The 18566-nt window shown below is 34.7% G+C and overlaps 2 protein-coding genes across 7 annotated transcripts; both read right to left on the bottom strand.

Moving 5' to 3' along the window:
- Positions 1-745: 745 nt before the first annotated feature.
- Positions 746-11090, bottom strand: LOC130590010 (HVA22-like protein k). 2 transcript variants are annotated; one of them, XM_057391858.1, is made up of 8 exons: positions 10840-11086; positions 10601-10659; positions 10366-10463; positions 8408-8459; positions 6598-6661; positions 1753-1848; positions 1398-1470; positions 746-1166 (listed from the first exon to the last, which is right to left on the bottom strand). In XM_057391858.1, the coding sequence occupies exons 1-8, from the start codon at positions 10870-10872 to the stop codon at positions 1048-1050; spliced, it is 594 nt and encodes a 197-aa protein (XP_057247841.1). In that variant the 5' UTR covers positions 10873-11086; the 3' UTR covers positions 746-1047. The 2 variants fall into 2 exon arrangements, with proteins under 2 accessions (XP_057247841.1, XP_057247842.1); XM_057391859.1 differs by lacking the exon at positions 1398-1470 and having other exon boundaries at positions 10840-11090.
- Positions 11091-11837: 747 nt separating this feature from the next.
- Positions 11838-17700, bottom strand: LOC104904388 (hypothetical protein). Of its 5 annotated transcripts, none has more exons than XM_010692619.4 (9): positions 17542-17700; positions 16925-17040; positions 16152-16254; positions 15722-15769; positions 15130-15227; positions 14849-14963; positions 14195-14277; positions 13238-13799; positions 11838-12254 (listed from the first exon to the last, which is right to left on the bottom strand). In XM_010692619.4, exons 2-9 carry the CDS (start codon positions 17027-17029, stop codon positions 12196-12198), a joined length of 1173 nt encoding a protein of 390 aa, XP_010690921.3. In that variant the 5' UTR covers positions 17030-17040; positions 17542-17700; the 3' UTR covers positions 11838-12195. The 5 variants fall into 5 exon arrangements, with proteins under 5 accessions (XP_010690921.3, XP_057247834.1, XP_057247835.1 ...); XM_057391851.1 differs by lacking the exon at positions 17542-17700 and adding an exon at positions 16756-16790 and having other exon boundaries at positions 16925-17042; XM_057391852.1 differs by lacking the exons at positions 16925-17040; positions 17542-17700 and adding an exon at positions 16397-16638.
- Between the last annotated feature and the right edge of the window lie 866 nt (positions 17701-18566).

The raw sequence follows: 18566 nt of genomic DNA, 5'->3' as shown, positions 1-18566 counted from the left end.
CAACAAGGCAAGCAAGTGACAAAAAGCATGGGGACATAAGCTTTTTGTCTGATTTGCTTCCATTTCCTTTAATTAATTTTATGCTTTTCATGAATTACTTAACTTTCCTATAATGACGGTCTTCTATGTGGGTCCCACAGTTTATTTTTGGTGTCTTGGGAAGAGGTAAACGATGTTGAGTTCCAAATTACTTAACCAAATTTTAATAGTTTCCTTAATCCAAAAATAAGAACAATATAAATCTATTTTTTTGCTTTAAAAGCTTGTGAGAATAAAATATAAATTTACATGCTTAAGAAAAAAAATTTGTTTAGCAACTTAACTTTTTTTTTTGAAGTAAGGAGAATTCCCTTATAAGGAGGGAGGAGATTGGAGATCCTTATTGCAAGTAGCGAGAATCAAACCATATCACAAGAATGGAACGAGAGCCTTATAACCACTAGACAACCTTAATCCTCGTTCTGCAACTTAACCGGTTATTATGCACCTGCTAGTATAACAATCACACATATATTATGTAACTTATTATGTACTCCACATGTTAATTTTTATGATTTGCGACAAAAGTCTTTCTCGAAAATTTCATAATAAACTAGAACTGCATTTATAGTGAGAAATAATTAATTTTGCATTGATATTATGAAATAAACTACTCCCTCCATTTCTCTGTAACACAAGAAGACTACCAAATAATTGGAGGGATGTTCTAACTTCTTGTATTAACGAGGCTAATAAACCCTTAATCTGAAATACAACAAAGTATTTATTAATTCACAATAATAAAGAAGTAAAAGTAGTTAATTAAGTCATTTTAATATAGTCCAGAAAATTTCAAAGCGACAGGAACATATGTAAATGCACATAAAGCATTCACTAAATCTGAACTGTACTATAATCCTATGTTACACCTACACTCTCCTATACATTTCCCATTTACAGAACTGTAGTAAAACTAGATTTGAACCTAAATCTATTCAACTAAAAGATAAATTAAAAAATGAAAATAACAAATCAACAAAACTATTTCACACTGCATCAAAGCAATAGTTAATCTTCATGCTCAAAAGTCGAATCCTCTTCTTCTTCTTGTTCGGCTGGACCTTCAATAGCAGCATGATGACCACCCCCACGGCCGGGGTGCAAAATTCCTCTGAGCATCTGATTTGCTGTTCCAAGAACCAAAGAAGAAAGTGAGAAGGAAAACAACAAATGCATAGTACTAGCTAAGAACGCAGATTGCCATTTGCCAGGACCCAGGATGGAGAGAACTGAAACACGGATAATTTGGAACCTGAATTTTATGGTAAAATGAAAGAATTTGTATGTATAAATAAAAATAGATCATGGTTTTATATAAAGAAACAAAAGAGATTTAAACATAATGCCTAAATATGTACCTGCTTCAACAATGTTAACAATGATTTTCTTTACAAATTGTAGTTCTGCTTGGTGCACAGCAGCAAATTTAGCCTGCAAGTCCATTAAACTCTTAGCCTCCCAGTTACTGTTACTCATACTCTAGTAAATTGCAAAACAAAATACTAGATTAAAGATGAAAGTTCATTGCTTAAAGACTAAAAGTCTAACTCAGACCAAATGGAACAAGACGATAAATGACCCAATGCATATACCATCGTCCTGTTGAGTTAGCACCATAAGAATGGCAGCACAAAACATAATAAGCCACACCTTGTAATTTTTTTTTGTCTCTGTTAGCATTAATGGGGTATGTACAGAAACAGAGAACCTTACCATTTCACTATACAAAAATCCCGCAATGTAATCAAGTTTAGCTTGATGCCTCAACAGGAAAGGACGCATGTGGTTCATGTATAGCTGTGTTGCCCCCTGTCATACAGTAAACAGATGATAAGCCAAAATTGCATAGCTCATATAAATCCAATAGGGCCTACAGGGCACCACCAACCTCCCACCACCCACCAAAAGTTCTATTCACAGTCCACACAATAACCAACAAACTCCTGGCCCAACGACTGGAAGTGGGGAAACCTAGAGCAAGAATGAACTCACCTAATGCAATTATAGACAGATATATTTGCAAAAAAAATCAAAATATGCAACAATCCTATGTATCAGAATCACATCAAAAATCACAGAACAGGTTCAAAATTATCAAGCTGGAATTCTAACAAAGAGAATCATATACTTTCTCCATCTCTTCTTCATGTGATGTCATCCAGACACAATTTCACAACTTACAATAATATTAAATGCATTCATGATTGCTAGCTCTGCCTAGACCCATAAATGAGAAAGTCGGAAAAGAAGGAAAAAGTCTCTTGCCAATAGCGCCAACTATCCTTAAATGCATCAATTACGGTGGTTCGAGCACAATAATATTAACAGGTTCGAGCACCGATCACAAAGAAATCGATGCAACACCGATCACTATCCAAAATTAATTTCCCTTTGCTCGCTCCCTTGAATTATTCCACATTGAAATAAGTTGGTGGTTTGGTGCCGCTTTGGGTGGTTTTTGGTGGGATGTGGTGTATGAGAGAGATGGGATGTACATTGGTGGTGAGGAAAGACGTGGTGGTGAGAGGAAGGTTTCTGATTGGCAGAGGTGGATATATGGTGATGCTGCAGTGATATGTTGACGAAGGTAAGGAGGGGTCTGCTGTCTCTCTCTCTCTCTCTCTCTCTCTCTCTCTAGCTCGCATTCCCAGAAGTCTCCAGCTTCCCGCCAAAATTACCGTCACAACAGAGCCGTCAAAGAAGGGAGGTAGAGCAAGAAGTACAGAAGCTCCTTGGCGACGACATGGACGGCAGGAAGTACACGAGCAGTGGCGTCAGGCATGGCACAGTAGATGAAGTGAATTGGGGGGGGGGGGGGGGGGGGGTGAGAGAGAGAGAGAGAATATGATCAAAGCATTTAAATCAGACCCTAACATTAAAGGAGTCACATTGAACTGAAGAGTTCACACTTCCGCCGCCAGCAATCCTAGTTTCTATTGCATCAACCACTCCATCCTCTTTCTCTTTCTCATAAATCTAATCTTCTTAAGATTGTATCAAGTGAATGAAAGGAGGAAATTTGCATATCTTTCACTAGTTTAAATTTTATGTTACACTTATGCTAAATTAAGTAAATAGAAGGAATAACTTCAAATATTGTGCTTGACAACAACAATGCCAAAGCCTTAATCTTAACAGGCTGGGCTCGCTGCATGAGTAAAAAAATTTATCTCCAGTGGTCGCTCACATATATATATCGTTCTTCTCTTCTGTCCAGAGCTACATGTTCCGTAAACCTAATCATTTCATATAGTTCCTAATTCCTTCTATACCAGCCATCGGCAAAGTGAAATGGTGTGAGCCGTCAATCCTGCAGCATATAATTGAGCGTTCTACATCCATTTAAGTCAATGACATGGTCTCAAGCCTATTTAATTCTACTTATCGGATAAATTTGGCTAGTTCATATCACTTTCTTAGCAATTACTCAATAATTTATACGAATTGCGCCAAATTTCATAAAACAAATCTATAGAACACACAAACAATTACATTGCGTAGGAAGACAACCCAACTTCAAAAATTTTAATGCAGAAAAGAAAGACGATTCTTATACGGTTTATCATCTAATCAACATCTTAGATGTGCTCGAACCACCGTAATTGATCCTCTATTAGTTAACCTGCAACTTCAATCCTTTTTCATATATCTCCATTCAAAATTCAATCTCTTAAAGTCTTCCCAAACTACCACACATACATCTCAACTTCTGTACGTGTTACCCCAATCTTATTAATATGAAAAACCATATAACATAGCTATAGTTTAATAGTCGTCCTATATATTATTTCCATAAGCTAAGAGGTAAGCCACAATAGCACAGAATTCTAGTTGCTCCTCTCCATTTGAGCCACCCTAATGGTATCCAATGAGTCACTTCTTAATCAATACATCATTCCTCTGTAAAATCAACCCACAACACTTTAAACTCTTAGTAATGAGCAACTTTTTCCATCTAATGTACTACACCCTTTCATTGCTAAAGTTGCGCTCCATTTTCTCCGTTTTACCCAAATTAGTCTTTTTTTTGGGTGAAACTCCAACTTAGTCTAAATGCTAGTGATTCTAATGTTTGCCTCTTCCTTCATTTTAATTTAAAATAAACCCATTCTCCAATCTCATCCACCAAAACAATATCATCCGCAAACAACATACACCACAGTATCTCATCCGGGATAGGATGTGTGATTTTTTATATTACTGATACAAAGTGAAAAGGACTTAATGGATATCTTGGACAGAGTCCTATTGTAAGAAAAATCCTCTATTATTCCTCCAAATGTGTGGACATTTGTTTCCGCATCTCGATACATATCCTTAACTAAGTCAATATATTTACAAGACATACCTTTCTTTGACATTCCTCACCAAAGCACGTCTCTCATTACCTCATCTTAACTAAGTCAATTTATTTCATCATTAGTCTCATAAACCCAAATTGATTATCCGAAATGCTTGTACATTTCCTCCATCAAGACTTTATCATTTTCTTGCATAATTTCATGGTGTGATTCATAAGTGACAATTAGTCTTCAGGGTCTCCTCTGTTACTATAAATTGGTAACAGAACACTTTTCCTCTAATATCCTGGTATTTTATTTGTCCTCCAAAATTTATTGACTTTGTTAAGACTTATATGGACCTGGTCCACATAAACTCTAGTGTCGACCAAATGCTAGCATATCAATTTATGAGAAATAGGGTCACTATGTTGAAAAACAATAGATATACAAGAGTAGCTAAAACTATAAAAGGTGACTATGTGAGAAAAAAGGTTATTCTCTCCGTCCCACAATAGTTTGAACACTTTCTTTTTATATTTGTTCCAAATTAGTTTGAACACTTCCATTTTTGGCTTAGTTCCACTATTGTTATGTTACTTTTCTTCCAACCTTTTGGCCGACACTTAACTTTATTAACAAAAAAGACTACCTAATTTTCTCTATCCTTCAATAAAAAGTACCCCACCAACTTCTATGACATGTACTTTTTAAGAAAATAACATTTGATAACCACACTACAATTTATCCCCTTAAACTACATGTCTAAACAATTATTCAAACCATTCTAGGATAGAGGGAGTAGTATGTTATAAAGTGTAACTTTCATTATAATAAACTAATGTAAGAAAAAAGAATGTCACTATGTCAGATAAATGGTAGATTAGTATAACTTTGGATCATAAAAGGCGACCTTATAAAAATATGTCAGATGAGTGGCTTTGGTCTACACTAATCAGGTCCAAGCAATATTAGCTCTAAAAACATTGTCTATGCATCTCCAAACCTCAATAGTAATACAATATGCACATTTATTCCTTGTTGACTTCAAACTGCTCAATAGAGATGTATCCTGTAATTTCATTTGATTACCATTAAACAATTCATCAAAGTATACCCCATCTATCCTTGATATTTTTATCCTGGACTAGGACCCCTTGGTTTCCATCCTTTACACACCTCTCCGCTAAGATATCCTTATTCAACCATTGTTTTCTTTTAGCTAACCTATAAACAACTTTTTCACCATCCCTCATGTCTAATTTGTCGTATCTTCTAATATATGTTTTGCCTACTTGATAATAATAATATAAAAATGTGAAAGGGAAAAGGTAATTGTCCAATAAGTCACATTAACAAGATACATAGAAGGGGAAGGAGAAGAGGCATAAGAAAAGAAGGATGAGGAGAGCGAGGGCATGAAAATAACATCATTAGCTTTCCAATGCTAGTAAGAGTACTTTGACTATGTAGAAGCCTCAGGATTACCACATAATTTCTACATTTTAGGGGCTTTTCAATATTTCACTAATCCTCATGGCTCGTTTGGTTAGTAGTCATAAATGATGGTAATGATGATGAAAATTAATGTAAATTTGTAAAGAAATTCTGATATCAATACCCATGATAATGAAATTTCATCACCAAACACGAGTTTTCCTTTATAAATTTTCATTACCACCCAATACTACATTTCCAAGTAGTAATGGATGGTAATGAAATTTTAGGATATTGAAATGATATGGGATTTCCTTTACAAATTTATACTACCATGCGTTATCATTACCACCATTTATAACCACTAACCATTTTAAAAGAATCACTTCTTGCAGCAACATCATAGCCCTCTACAATTTCCAAAATTGAAGAAAGAACCAAATAACTGATTGGAAGCCATGTTACAATAACTTCATAAAAGTACAGTGAATTCAACAAGCAGAATGATTCTCCTCTAGCCCTCTGCTTCAAATATATAGGAACACTTCAATCTCACAAACGTATTAACTATTAACAAAAGGAAGAATGGTCAATTTTATTTAAGAAAAGAACAAATAGAATTCCTTCAAGCTTTGTTAGTGATGGGTCCACAAAGTTAAAAAAAAAAAGTTCACTGTAAAAGGTAATGTTGCATTTATTTGAAAACATCCCAAAGTATTGCAATTTCTTATAATGGAGGGAGTATAATTTAGATTGTTCTGGATACCAGCACTACAAATTCACTCAGATTATCAGCTTATACAAATGCAAATGATAAAAAATGCCATGAAATGAAGCTTACTTCAGTTGACGGAAGCTGAAGCCAAACAAGAAAAGCAAACTTCATATGGTAGTATAGGGGGAACCTGACAACACAAAAAAGGAAACTAGTTAGTTTGCAACAACGTAAAATTTTGAAGTAGAAGCAAAAGTAAATATATAAACAGGAAAGCAAAAAAAAGATTTTTGTTAAAAAAAATTAAAGCCCTCTTCTCCAATAAAGTGACTGTCCAAAGTGCATTTGTTATATCCTTAGTAGCTTAAAAATTGGAGACTTCATATAAATTAAAAAAATCTACAAACTAATTGCTTTCTCGATCAGCACCGAAACCAAAACTCAGTTTGTCAAACCTCAGGATCCTGTGGCCATTCATTGCAGCACAGAAGCAGAGGAAAGACTAGATAACAAGAAGTGGATTGGCCTGGAAAGCTCACTCTCCGGCCTTTTCTTCCAGGACCTAAGGATTGGCTTGGAGAGAAGAAACAATTCACTAATTCACTGTGAAGATCATGGTAGCTTCATTCAACATTGATAGATATGTAAGAGAAGCACTTGCATCATTCAGAAAACAGCATCAGCCTTATATATATATATATATATATATATATATATATATATATATATATATATATATTATATATATATATTTAATATATATATATATATATAGTACATAACAAGGGATGGATAATGAATGTAATGGGATTAACAGTGATCAGCTGTGAGATGTATGGATTGCTCTGCCGTTTTGACGTTGTAAATCTTATCCCTCCTTTCTTGCAAGAATAAAAGGTCATTATCAAGCCAACCTTAAATCATCATAGTAAATCCTTCATGAACCACATATTCCCACAGCAGAGCACAAACAAACTCTTTCTCAAATGACTATCTACGGATCCCAAAAGAATCAGAAGGATGGGGGGAGCAAAGATCACCTTGCAACACTTAAAGATGGGCAGATAAGCATTAATTACCTAGACAATCTATGTGCTTCAGGGAATTACCTACTGAATAAAAGACTTGCCTCATGATTTCGACTCCTACCAAAAATCCACTTCATGAGATCAGCAGAGATCTAGCAGATTAAAAATAAGTCTAACAGTCATCACAAGAGTCTAGCGCCCCTTTCCCACCCTTGCATAACATTCCAACTAGCATTGCCAAATAATATTATATACTCCATAGGTCTTTCCTAGTTCTCACTGGATATTCACCAAGAATCACTAATTCACTATACTATTCTCTTTTTCGACTTGTTTCTGTTTTACCTCGTTTCCTTATTTCTTTTATTCTTTTTTCTTCGGAGGGGGGGGGGGGTGTGGAGAGTTGGGAAGAAGAGGATTGTTCTGATCTCATCACAGTCAGCTCACCAATAGCATCCCTCTCTTTCTCTATTGCATGTGCTAGCCTTTCATGTAAAAATGACTCTTACTCTAAAGTTTCACTTGGGAGCAATGGCTGCTCATGAAGTTGACTTGCGGAGGTGATGACACCAACTTTCTTAACAGATTGCTAAAATTCTATGCCATCTGCAAAGGAAAATGTGTATCCCAAGGATTGCAAGAAAATATTCTCTTCATTGACATCTCAAATACTACATATACCTAAATCAAAAAGCATTTAAGATAGTCGTAATGACAGTATAATACATGAAGGCATGCAAGAACACCATTTTAATCCGTAACCACAAGTTAGATGGTAAATTGGTAATTATCATCAAAAGCAATAGAATCAAGTAAGCACATGAGAGAAACTTTTGATCTTGCTTAAAATGAGAAAGCTGCTGAAATTTATATAGTTATCAAGTACCAAGTCAAGCTCAGAATGGTACCAATAAATGAGCTTGTCAGTGATCATTTCAGCGACAGTAAAGGAGCCATATGCTGCATATGGAGAAGAGTTGTTATCAAAAAGGTGAATAAATGAAGACAATGGAGTATTAACTATAATGTGATGAAAAATGAAGCTACGTGAGTCTAAAACAGATAAGTGATCTGCTATGTACCCAGAAATACAATGCCAGTGGGTTTGAAAGATTGAACCCCATAAGCTTGACCTCGGGAGTATATAAAATAAGCTGATGAACATCCCACATTTATTTAAAGAAAAAGGTTAAACAACACAATGTTCACTGGTGAACATTTCGTTGGTAAGTCTTGTTTACCCTTACTTCCAAAATTCAATAGTGTATTTTTCCCCTTAACTCATGTGATGGTAATTTTTGATATCTTTTTTATGAGGGAGTTACTTTTGGAATGAGCCTATTTTTTTTGGATGTTTAACAACAAAATTACAGATGTGCAAACATAGTTGTTGGATTTACAAAAAAGTTATGGATGTATAAGATACAAAAACATTATGGATGTGCAAGTATAGGTTTTAGATGTACAAAAGAAATCATGGATGTATAATATAGATTTTGTATGTGCAAATAAAGTTTTTAGATCTGTAAAATCCTTAATATAGTATGGATGTGCAAATATAAATTACGGATGTACACATGGTTTTTAGATATATATTGTATACATTCTTTGACAATTTTTTATGTATATTAAAAAAATGTTCTTTTAGGGAAAAAAAGAAAGAAAAAATTTGTTCCCAGGTGAAGATTGCGTCAAATAGCCGGACTCTTATTTACTACCTCCGTTTCCTAAAGATCTTCCTCGTTACTGTTACTACAGATACCAATGAGAATTAATTTGTGTGGGGGTGTGGGGTGGGTAAAGTAGGAGAGAGAAAGGAATTAAGATAAATAAACAAATAAAAAGAGGTTAAAGTAGGAAAGAAAAAAGGAGTAAAATTGAATTAATAATATAATGGTGGACCATATGATAGGGACATGAGAGGGTAAAAAGGGGGAAAAAAATTCCAAATAAGGAATAAAATAAAAGAGGGAAGATATTTTGGAAACGCACTTAAACGGAAAGAGGGAAGATCTTTAGGAAACGGAGGTAGTATTTAAATGCCCAATTGTTGTTCAATTCTGAGTAGCAGAAACTAACAGTCTTCTTCCATACATGAACATGCCAACATAATAATGTCGTTCCTTTGTTTCTTTGGCACATGTTATATGAAACTTATACAATTTTTGGTTGATTGATAAGTTAATAAGTTCAGTTTAGTGCAGAATAACAGAGACACCTCCAAGTTATAGATTAGGCTCCTCGCCAATTTCATGACCAAAAAGGTCAGCAAACATAAATCATCTATAGTTCTATTCGAAATGAAAAAAGAAGGGATAGAAGTTAGTTCCCCTGATACAAACTATAAGACGAACTTAATTTGAAACATCAAAAATAGCAAGCCATCTAAAATCACTCTTGGTATCAAAAGTAAGCAAATCCATAAGTTGACTGACTATAAATCAAAGTAGCAGCAGAATAATACCATCACACAATCACCAAAAGAAAAAGTTAAACATCAAGGGTGTATCCGGTTGAGAGGAATGCCATCTTCCAAAGAATTACTTCTCAGATTTTCCCATAAATTGTTTGCATAAGTATAATTTGTTGAGCATAATATATGTTAACAAGGATAGAAATGATTTTCTTTGTTTGATAACAAAAGCCACATTTCCGCCACAATGCCTTAGCTCCCTTTCCATCTCCCATCTCCCATCTCCCGTCCCTCACAAAAAATTAACAAGCCAAATAATGTACACTGAAGCTTAAATGCTAATTCGTAGAAACTAAATTCGGCACAAAACACAAACCAACCACAACTAACCTAAGTACACAAAAGAACAGAACACAATTTTTTTAAAAAAAGTTGCAATAAGATTATACTAACCTGCCCAGTAAACAAGACACTTTTGTTGCTCATCAGGATCTTTCCTTTCAATAGCTTTGAAAGTAGTATAAACAGGCAAAATTACCCCCACTGAACAACTGAAGAATCAAAATTAAACACAACCCCAAAAAAAACATGTAAACCCCAAATCAATTAAATCAGAATTCCACAATTATAAACAATAAATCAAACTTTATTGCATTAACCAAAATCCTAAAAAAAACTTAGAACTTACCACGCAGTTCGAACAATAACATTAGACCCAGGTGGACTCAGTAGCAATCGTAAACCAACCTGCAATCAACATTACTTTTTAGTAAACCAGAAATTTCTTTTCTGGGCTAAATCATAATACATTATTCAAAATTATTCAACATGAAACCCTAGATTAATAAATAATTGTATTTTTAATTTTGCCGAGAAAACCCTAGAAAAATTGCCGATAACCATAAAAAAAAAGAGAGAGATACAAACCTCAAGTGGGTAATTTGATCCAGCGAACGCCATTAACGAAAAGATGAGATTGCTTCAGATTCGTTTGGAAAAAGGAAGGAAATTAGGGTTTGGAATTTGTCGAAATTGAACTCGCAATTGTTTGTAATAATTCCTAAAATAATTGAAGAAAATAATAGTAGGATTTTAGGAACAGCAAAAATTAAGGAAGATTGATTAGTTGTGAGAATCTTAAACTTTTAGGTTGTATGCGCCTATTGGAGATTGCCACTTGCCAGGTATGAGAAATCTTTTTATATGTTACTGTTTAATTAAGTTTTAGGACAGCACATAATTATCAATTACTTCTACTTAAGGTAACCTCGGATTAATTAGGATGAAACTTCGATGACGTATTAGGTAGATCACAAATTATTAAAATAGACGATCTAATTTTAACATAAATTAGACGAATTTAATATTGAATTTTTCTAACAAGTTCATTCCATTTCACTCTATTCCAACACTATTCTAGATTTCTAGTCATCCATTCTCTTTTTCGTCCTTTGTTTTTTTGATTCTCGAACTACAACAGACAACTTCAAAATATAACTCGATAGTCTTACGGAACGGATTAAACTAGTAACTAAATGGATTAAACAAGTCATTGAATGGGTTAAAGAATATGAATATCATTACTGAATAGATTAAACTGACAACGAAATAGATTAAATTGCTCCTTAAATAGATTACTAGTCACAATATTACAAAAAGTGGCATGTTCTTCTTAATATTGGACTTGGGCCGGTGTCTAATTTTAAATTAAAAGTAGGCGGTCTCTGTCAAGATCAACTGTTAGGTAGATTACTCACTACTAATAATTTGATAGAATTTAATATAAGGTAGTTTTCAACTTAATATCAACAATTATTTATAATTATATGTTAGAAGTGAGTGAGTAATCTCTTTTCACATTCAGATATCTAAGAGTTTTTTTGTAGTATGCCCTCTGCAATACGTAGTGTGGTAAGATACTGATATATTGTCAAAAATCAAAGTTCAATCGAAGTTTCAAAAGAAGTGAAGAAATGATTCCAACCTCGTATGTTTATCACAATAGAAAGATCTCAAAGAATAGTACATAGTGTTTGATATTTTCATATTTCTAATGTTTCAAAATCTCTTGTACAGTACCTAACCCTACTCATCTAGCAGGCTAGCACTCAGCTCTCTATAGGAGAAAAGAAAACAGACATCTTATCTTCTTCTTCCATTATAATTTATACAGCTTTGAGAGGGTTTCATCAAATGGAAGCCCTAATCTCTGTACTCCACCGGCCACCCCATCAGGCTCGAGTTGGACATTGTTCGTGGAGGTCACCGATATCTAAAAAAAATTCACAACATAGACTCCTGGAACACAACTCTGGCAGCATTGTACACCTTACCTGCATCATCTGCATTCACAAGAAATGACACCAGTTAATATTATGTACATTAAGGTTTCGTTTGGTAGGGCGTAAAATATTTTCAATGTAAAATGATTTTCATGGAAAACAATTTACAATGGAAAACACAATTCCAAAATTAGTTTTCCGTTGTTTGGTTCGATGTAAGAAAAATGATGAAATGAAAGAAAAATGAAAGGGAAAGTAAGGAGGTAGTGAGAGGAGTGTACAAGAGAGATAAGGAATATAGTTTTCCCTTCATTTTGAAAGGAAAATGGTTTTCCATCATTGAGAGAGTAATTTTACCCCAAGGGAAAATGGTTTTACACTCTTTTGCCAACCAAACAATGTAAAACTGAAAATAGAGAAAAATAGTTTTCCGGGAAAACGTTTTACGCCCTACCAAACGGAGCCTAACATCAGCATGTTATCATCGAAAAACATTGCGAGAGTAGACAGCATAAAAAGCATCACTACTGACATTCCTCAAAACCTGAAGTTGTGATGACGTTCAAAAGACAACCTTAGACTTCAAAACTTATGATCCAAGGACAACCGATTAAAAAAGACGAAAACAGGACACCATCCTCATAAAATGAGCATTTCGGACCCCAGATAGAAGTAGAGAACCACAGTACTAAATTACCGAGTTTCAAATTCGTCGAGACCAAGCTCAAAAGATGAAGGGAAAATGTAGCATGACAACCTAGTAAAAAAAAATCTCAATTCTACAAGTACTAAACTAGTGAGTATCACCTTCAATTTCAAGGCCAAGCTTAAGAAACCAAGGTGATACGTAATATTGAAACCCAATCATTCTTATGAAAAGGAAACTAGGGGAAAGAAGCGGGAAAGGTTGTGGAGAATTTCTTTTATCTTTATATCTATTCTCCTCATACTTTAGGGAGATACCCACCGTTCCTTCTAAAGCTCTACCAAATAAGAAAATCGGGTTTAGGGAGGTGGGTTTAGTGGTTGAGTTAGCGAAGTACCTGCAACTGCTGTCAAATCATATGTGCTAGGCACATTGGTCTCCGCCTCAATGGCTGCCTTAGCAGCAGCAACACCAACAGCTACACTCTGCATGACATCCAAGCCTGAACACAATGAAGAAAGTATCCCACCAACTAAACAATCTCCAGCACCACTAACTCCCCTAACTATTGCAGGAAGGGCAGGGAAATGCATTACGAATAACTGAGAGCCTCCTTTACATGGTGTAGAGCAAAAATATTGATGTGTCGAGCATCTACTGCTCACCATATCAAATAGCTCACTTTTCCCATCAGAATATTTTGTGTCATTCAAGCACTCTCTTAAACCAGATGGCCCACTTCCAGAGCATAGGAATGCACCATCAGGTCCAAGTGTCACCAGTATATACTTGATACCTTTCTGCAAGAGGACCACGATTGCCGATTTCAGCTCCTTGAACAAGGACTCTATGGAAGCATTTTTGTCTTGATCCCTCTGAATAGGGCTAAATCGATTTTCATGAGACAAAGAATTTGCCATTGCAACAAGTTCATGCTCATTGGGAGAGGCAAAAGTAACCTGTTAAAAGGAAGGAGAAAGGAACCAGAATACAAATGGTTAGAAATTTGTGAGACTACTACTTTGAGACCAGGACTCTTTGATCAAAACAGATTCTTGGTTATCATCAATGCGTACACTTAACTTTGTAAGAAGAGGCAAGACAAGATAAGACACAGGTGGGTAGCATGATAGTATCACAAAGAATTGTAATACTTCTTAACCGCTGAGCACCTCTTGTTTCCGTAGTTATAATAATTAAAGATGCATGATTTCAAACTTAGGGACTGCAAGTTTTCCGGTCTACCATTTTTATATTTGAACAGTATATTGGTATCTGGTCTAGTATCCAAATCATAATTCTTGCCATTCAATAACCTCCTGTGTATTTTAGCAAGAATGTTTTTGGTACTCACATAGTTGGCAACTGCTACGACTCTTTTAGATTTTGCAACTGAAACTGGCTCAAACCATACAGGAACATCAAGCTCAGCTGCCACTGAAATGTATAGCTCACATAAGCTTGAGGATATTAAGATGCTGGAAAACAGCAAAAATCAAGTATATCTTGTTAATGCAGGGTTCTAAGGAGGTTGAGATGCGAGCTGCCAAAAGCATTCGAGAAGCAAACATGTAGAAAAGTGGAACAAAGAAGCGAGAGTTACAACTTACAAAGGACATCTATACTTGGATATATCTCAGCCAATGAAGCAAAAGTAATACATAAAAACTAAGTAACATCCCTGCAATTGAAGCACATAGGAAGTCGTTACAAAAACCTACCTCCAAACTCCACTCATGTTAAATGCCTCGCTTCTACAATGGTCTATATAATAAGTTATAGAGAATCAACAGATAACATCAAAAATGGGTGTCAAATGTGAACTTAAGAAGACATCCTGAACAAGAAACCAACATATTTGAAGAGTATTCTCCTTAGCAACCCAATGACTACACCAGGACATGAGACAAATCTTATAGTAACAACGACGAAATCCAACATTTTAGAAGTTCCACTGCTCTGACACAAGGTTTAGACTGAGCAATGATTTTTTTTTAAAAGCACTTACTTCTACAGGAAGCCTCTAGAGTTTCAGCATTCAAATTAGCATCAACCATCATCATGGGGGAAGAGTGTACAACGGACTTGAATAGCTGAACCCAATGAGGAGTAACATATTTCTCCTGAATTTGATACATCAAGACACGTCAGCTCTTATGCTCATTGATGTAGCAAAAGTTCGAAATACAAACTAGAGGATACTTTCATGTATTACTTGACTACAACTTAAGCTATGTCAGAAATGGACATACACATGACAAGGTACATATGACGAATTCACCCACTCACAATTGTATCCACACTAGCAACCCCTGCTGTCAAATCTCCATTTATGTCAAACATGTTGCATACAGAAGCAGTTGTAATGTCCGGGCCTCGTTGTATACCTGATCAACAAGATTATAAGTATTAAAACAAGCCACCGTCTGATATTCTTTATAGCATTAGCTGGAAGTGTACATGTATATGCTTATATCTAGCTTCCTCAGGTTCTCATAAATGCTTCAATAAAGGTGATGTTGATAATGCTCTTGATGCAGCCAAGCACTAGGTATCTTAGGAGTATTTAAATACTAAGTGGCTTCACTACTTCACACGTAAATGGATGCATTGGAAATAGGAGCTGAAAAGCCTACATAATTGGGCAATTTTTCAACTATAGTTTATAACGAATTGCATTAAACATCCTGGTAGAATTACTCTCTACTAGTTGCCAACTAGTATGTCAGCTAATCATTTCTAAACAAGGACCTATAGGCAAACAAAATAACAAATATTCCCCATATCCTGACTGAGACGAAAGTCTTGTGAGATACACCAGTACTAACTATAATAAAATAAGGTACATAAATTGGCAATCAGTTTCTACTAAGAACCTCACCTTCTGTCGGTAACCCAGCAGATCTCCATTGTTCCAACAATGCTTCTCCTGTTTCCACAAGCAAAGGGGTCATTTTTGGCATAGTGTAAGAAATGCATTCCAAAGCAACATGGTTATTTCTCTTATATTACTCATGACCTACTATCAAACTAGTAAGCTAGAATTTAGCCAATTAGACGGACATAAGTTGCATTAGGTTTAATGTACTCTATCTATTTTCCTTTAGAGTCAACATATATGGTTAACTAGTACAAGATTTTGGTAGAGCCAATACTTTGCAGAAACTTGCCTTAGTAAGTAGAAACAAAATCAACTACATAGAGAGTTCTAGGCATGGAGAGTTCTAGGTGTAATGCAAGCATATGCCATTAGGATAAAATAGTTTTGGTATAATCAAGACGTGGTTTCATATTAAAAAGCAATAAAGCACCTGCGAGATCACATCCCAGAGCACTGATCATGAACGACTTTGTTCCAAGCTTTAACAGGCATTCAGCGATATTTCTTGCTACACCTCCTAGCATAAACTTGATCTGCAGAGGAAAATGGGATCCGATGTTCAAGTCACTTGATTCCTTGGCCAACAATTTATTTACAGACCCACTGGTCAACACTTTGTAAAGCCAAGATGTGCACTATTCAATGTATTAAGACATGAGCTTTAGGAAAAATTACAAGATCAAAAAATGGACAATTTGATAGAAAGGAAGCTCCAAAAGATTATCAGCTTATCGAGCAAGATATTGAACTGAAATCAAATATGGAAAAGTGGTCATAGATAAACTTTAGAACTCCCAGAGACTTTAAGGAGATCAAACCATAAGATCAGCTCATGATTTTGGTCCACATTGCATATAAGACAGCTGAACACCTTTCTTATATATGATGGTAGATTACGACTAAGGATTAGGATCAGCAAACACTAAGCCTAAGCTTAAATAAATTGTCGAAGCTGGTTCATAACAAATGCAAATCACCGAAACCATTCAAATATTAAGAGAAACAACAGATTCATCATTATCATTCTACACTACCCAACTGCTCATTTCATCCCACCAGGAAAAAAAGCCTGAAAAAGCAGCAGTTGGAGTAATTACTAAAAAAACTGTCGAAAAGTGAAGTATAATCAGAAAAGGGGGAAAAGAAACCAAGCCAATTACATTATAAATTTTCAAGAGATTATCGGAAAAGCAAAAGACACACCTTGCCAGGAGTGGTGCTTTTAGCAGTAGCAGGAATAGTAGCAGTGGCATGAATATCAAACACCATCCCTCCAATAATCACCGGCATCGCCTTCGCTTTCTTCATCTCTTTCACCTCTTCAGAAACAATTAGCCATACAAAGGCAACAAATTACATATACCATGATTAGAGCTTAAATAATTTAATCATGATTATCATTCAGAACAATGCTATATTATCTTATCTGGCCACATACTTTCTGCAACTAATACACACCATTTCAAATTACACATTCATCAAACATAATTTCATTAAACAGTAAACAGTAAAATGTAGACCAATAATTCGTAAAATCAGCTCTAAAAATGCCCAATTAGCTAAAATTCATTTCAAAATTTAACGAACAAAAATCTTACAAAAGGAAACTTGAAATTAACGAACCAAGTTCATAATCAACAAATAATCATTGGAATTTACTTCTACAATTGTACTAAAAATTGGTAAATCATCCCACCAAATCAATTATTGTGTGAACAATTTCCTTTTCTATATAAAATTAACTAATTAAGCATCATTGACAACTAACAAACCCCTAAATTTATCACTAAAAAGTATTAAATTAAACGATTCATGCTTACCCTGATTTCCAAACAGTTTGATACTTCTTAGGAACTTTCGAATCCGGCAGTTATTGATGTTAAGTTGGAAAATTTTGGTCTTCAAGACTTCAACCTGCTTGCATTTTCCCTCACTCTCCGCGAAGCTTTGCCGAGTTTATAACGAATATAAACAAATAATAGTTGGTTTGTGAGAGACCGTCTTTTAATTTAAAAGTAGACGCGATCCAAGCCTAATACTTCCTCCGTTTCTTTTTACTTGCAACGGTTTGACTTTTACACTATTCACAAACTCTATTTAATTTATCTTTGGTGATTTATAGTCAAGGAAAAACATATTCATGTGGAATCTTGTTAGATTTGTCTCAATGTATATTTTCTAAAAATATACTTTTTATAATTTTTAGCTTTCGGTAATAAAAAATATTAATGGTTGAAGTTATGCATTGGCAAGCGTGAAAGTCAAACTGTTGCAAGTAAAAAGAAACAGAGGAAGTATTAAGGATATAATAAAACATTTTTCTCAATATATTGACTACTTTAATCTATTTAGTGACCATCTAACTTATAATACTCCCTCTAGTTTTTATTAGTTTATCACCTTTTTTTGCATAAAGTTTTAGGAGAATAATGTTGTGGGTCAAGAAAGAAAAACTATTATTTTATGGAAAAAGCTATATGCAGCCCTAAGGGCTGCACATAAAAGGCTTAAAAGGGAAAGTTTTTGAAAAATAAAACATTAATTATATCGATTTGTATGTGATTTTTTCATAAATATGAGAATTTATACCATTTTAGGAAATGTATTTAATGCTTATATGCAACCCTGAGTCCGGATCCTCTAGAGTTTTAGTGAAACTCTACAAGGTAGAGTTGTATCCGAGCCATACATTTTAAAATCAAAGGCTTATATTGGTGGAATGGAAAGATTTAGAGATAGATTTTGATGAGATAAAATAGGGGGGGTTTTGGAAAGAGAATATATGAGCCATTGAATTTTTATTCAATGGGTTGATATTGCTCAAACTCTACCTTGTAGAGTTATT

Source organism: Beta vulgaris, chromosome 9 (assembly GCF_026745355.1).
Source record: "Beta vulgaris subsp. vulgaris cultivar EL10 chromosome 9, EL10.2, whole genome shotgun sequence".
Classification (NCBI taxonomy): Eukaryota; Viridiplantae; Streptophyta; class Magnoliopsida; order Caryophyllales; family Amaranthaceae; genus Beta; species Beta vulgaris.
This window is presented reverse-complemented; position numbering and strand designations above follow the sequence as displayed.

Bases quoted from the DNA above. Each gene is read 5' to 3' on its own strand.
- LOC104904388 (XM_010692619.4), bottom strand. From the start codon at position 17,029: ATGAAGAAAGCGAAGGCGATGCCGGTGATTATTGGAGGGATGGTGTTT. The intron at 15,228-15,721 runs GTGAGGTTCTTA...CTTGTTGATCAG, and splicing joins TGCTGGGTTACCGACAGAAG to GTATACAACGAGGCCCGGAC. The intron at 13,800-14,194 runs GTGAGTACCAAA...TCCTTTTAACAG, and splicing joins TCGTAGCAGTTGCCAACTAT to GTTACTTTTGCCTCTCCCAA.
- LOC130590010 (XM_057391858.1), bottom strand. From the start codon at position 10,872: ATGGCGTTCGCTGGATCAAATTACCCACTTGAG. The intron at 8,460-10,365 runs GTTAGTATAATC...CTCCATATGCAG, and splicing joins GTGTCTTGTTTACTGGGCAG to CATATGGCTCCTTTACTGTC. The intron at 1,167-1,397 runs GTACATATTTAG...TTCTTGGAACAG, and splicing joins TGTTAACATTGTTGAAGCAG to CAAATCAGATGCTCAGAGGA.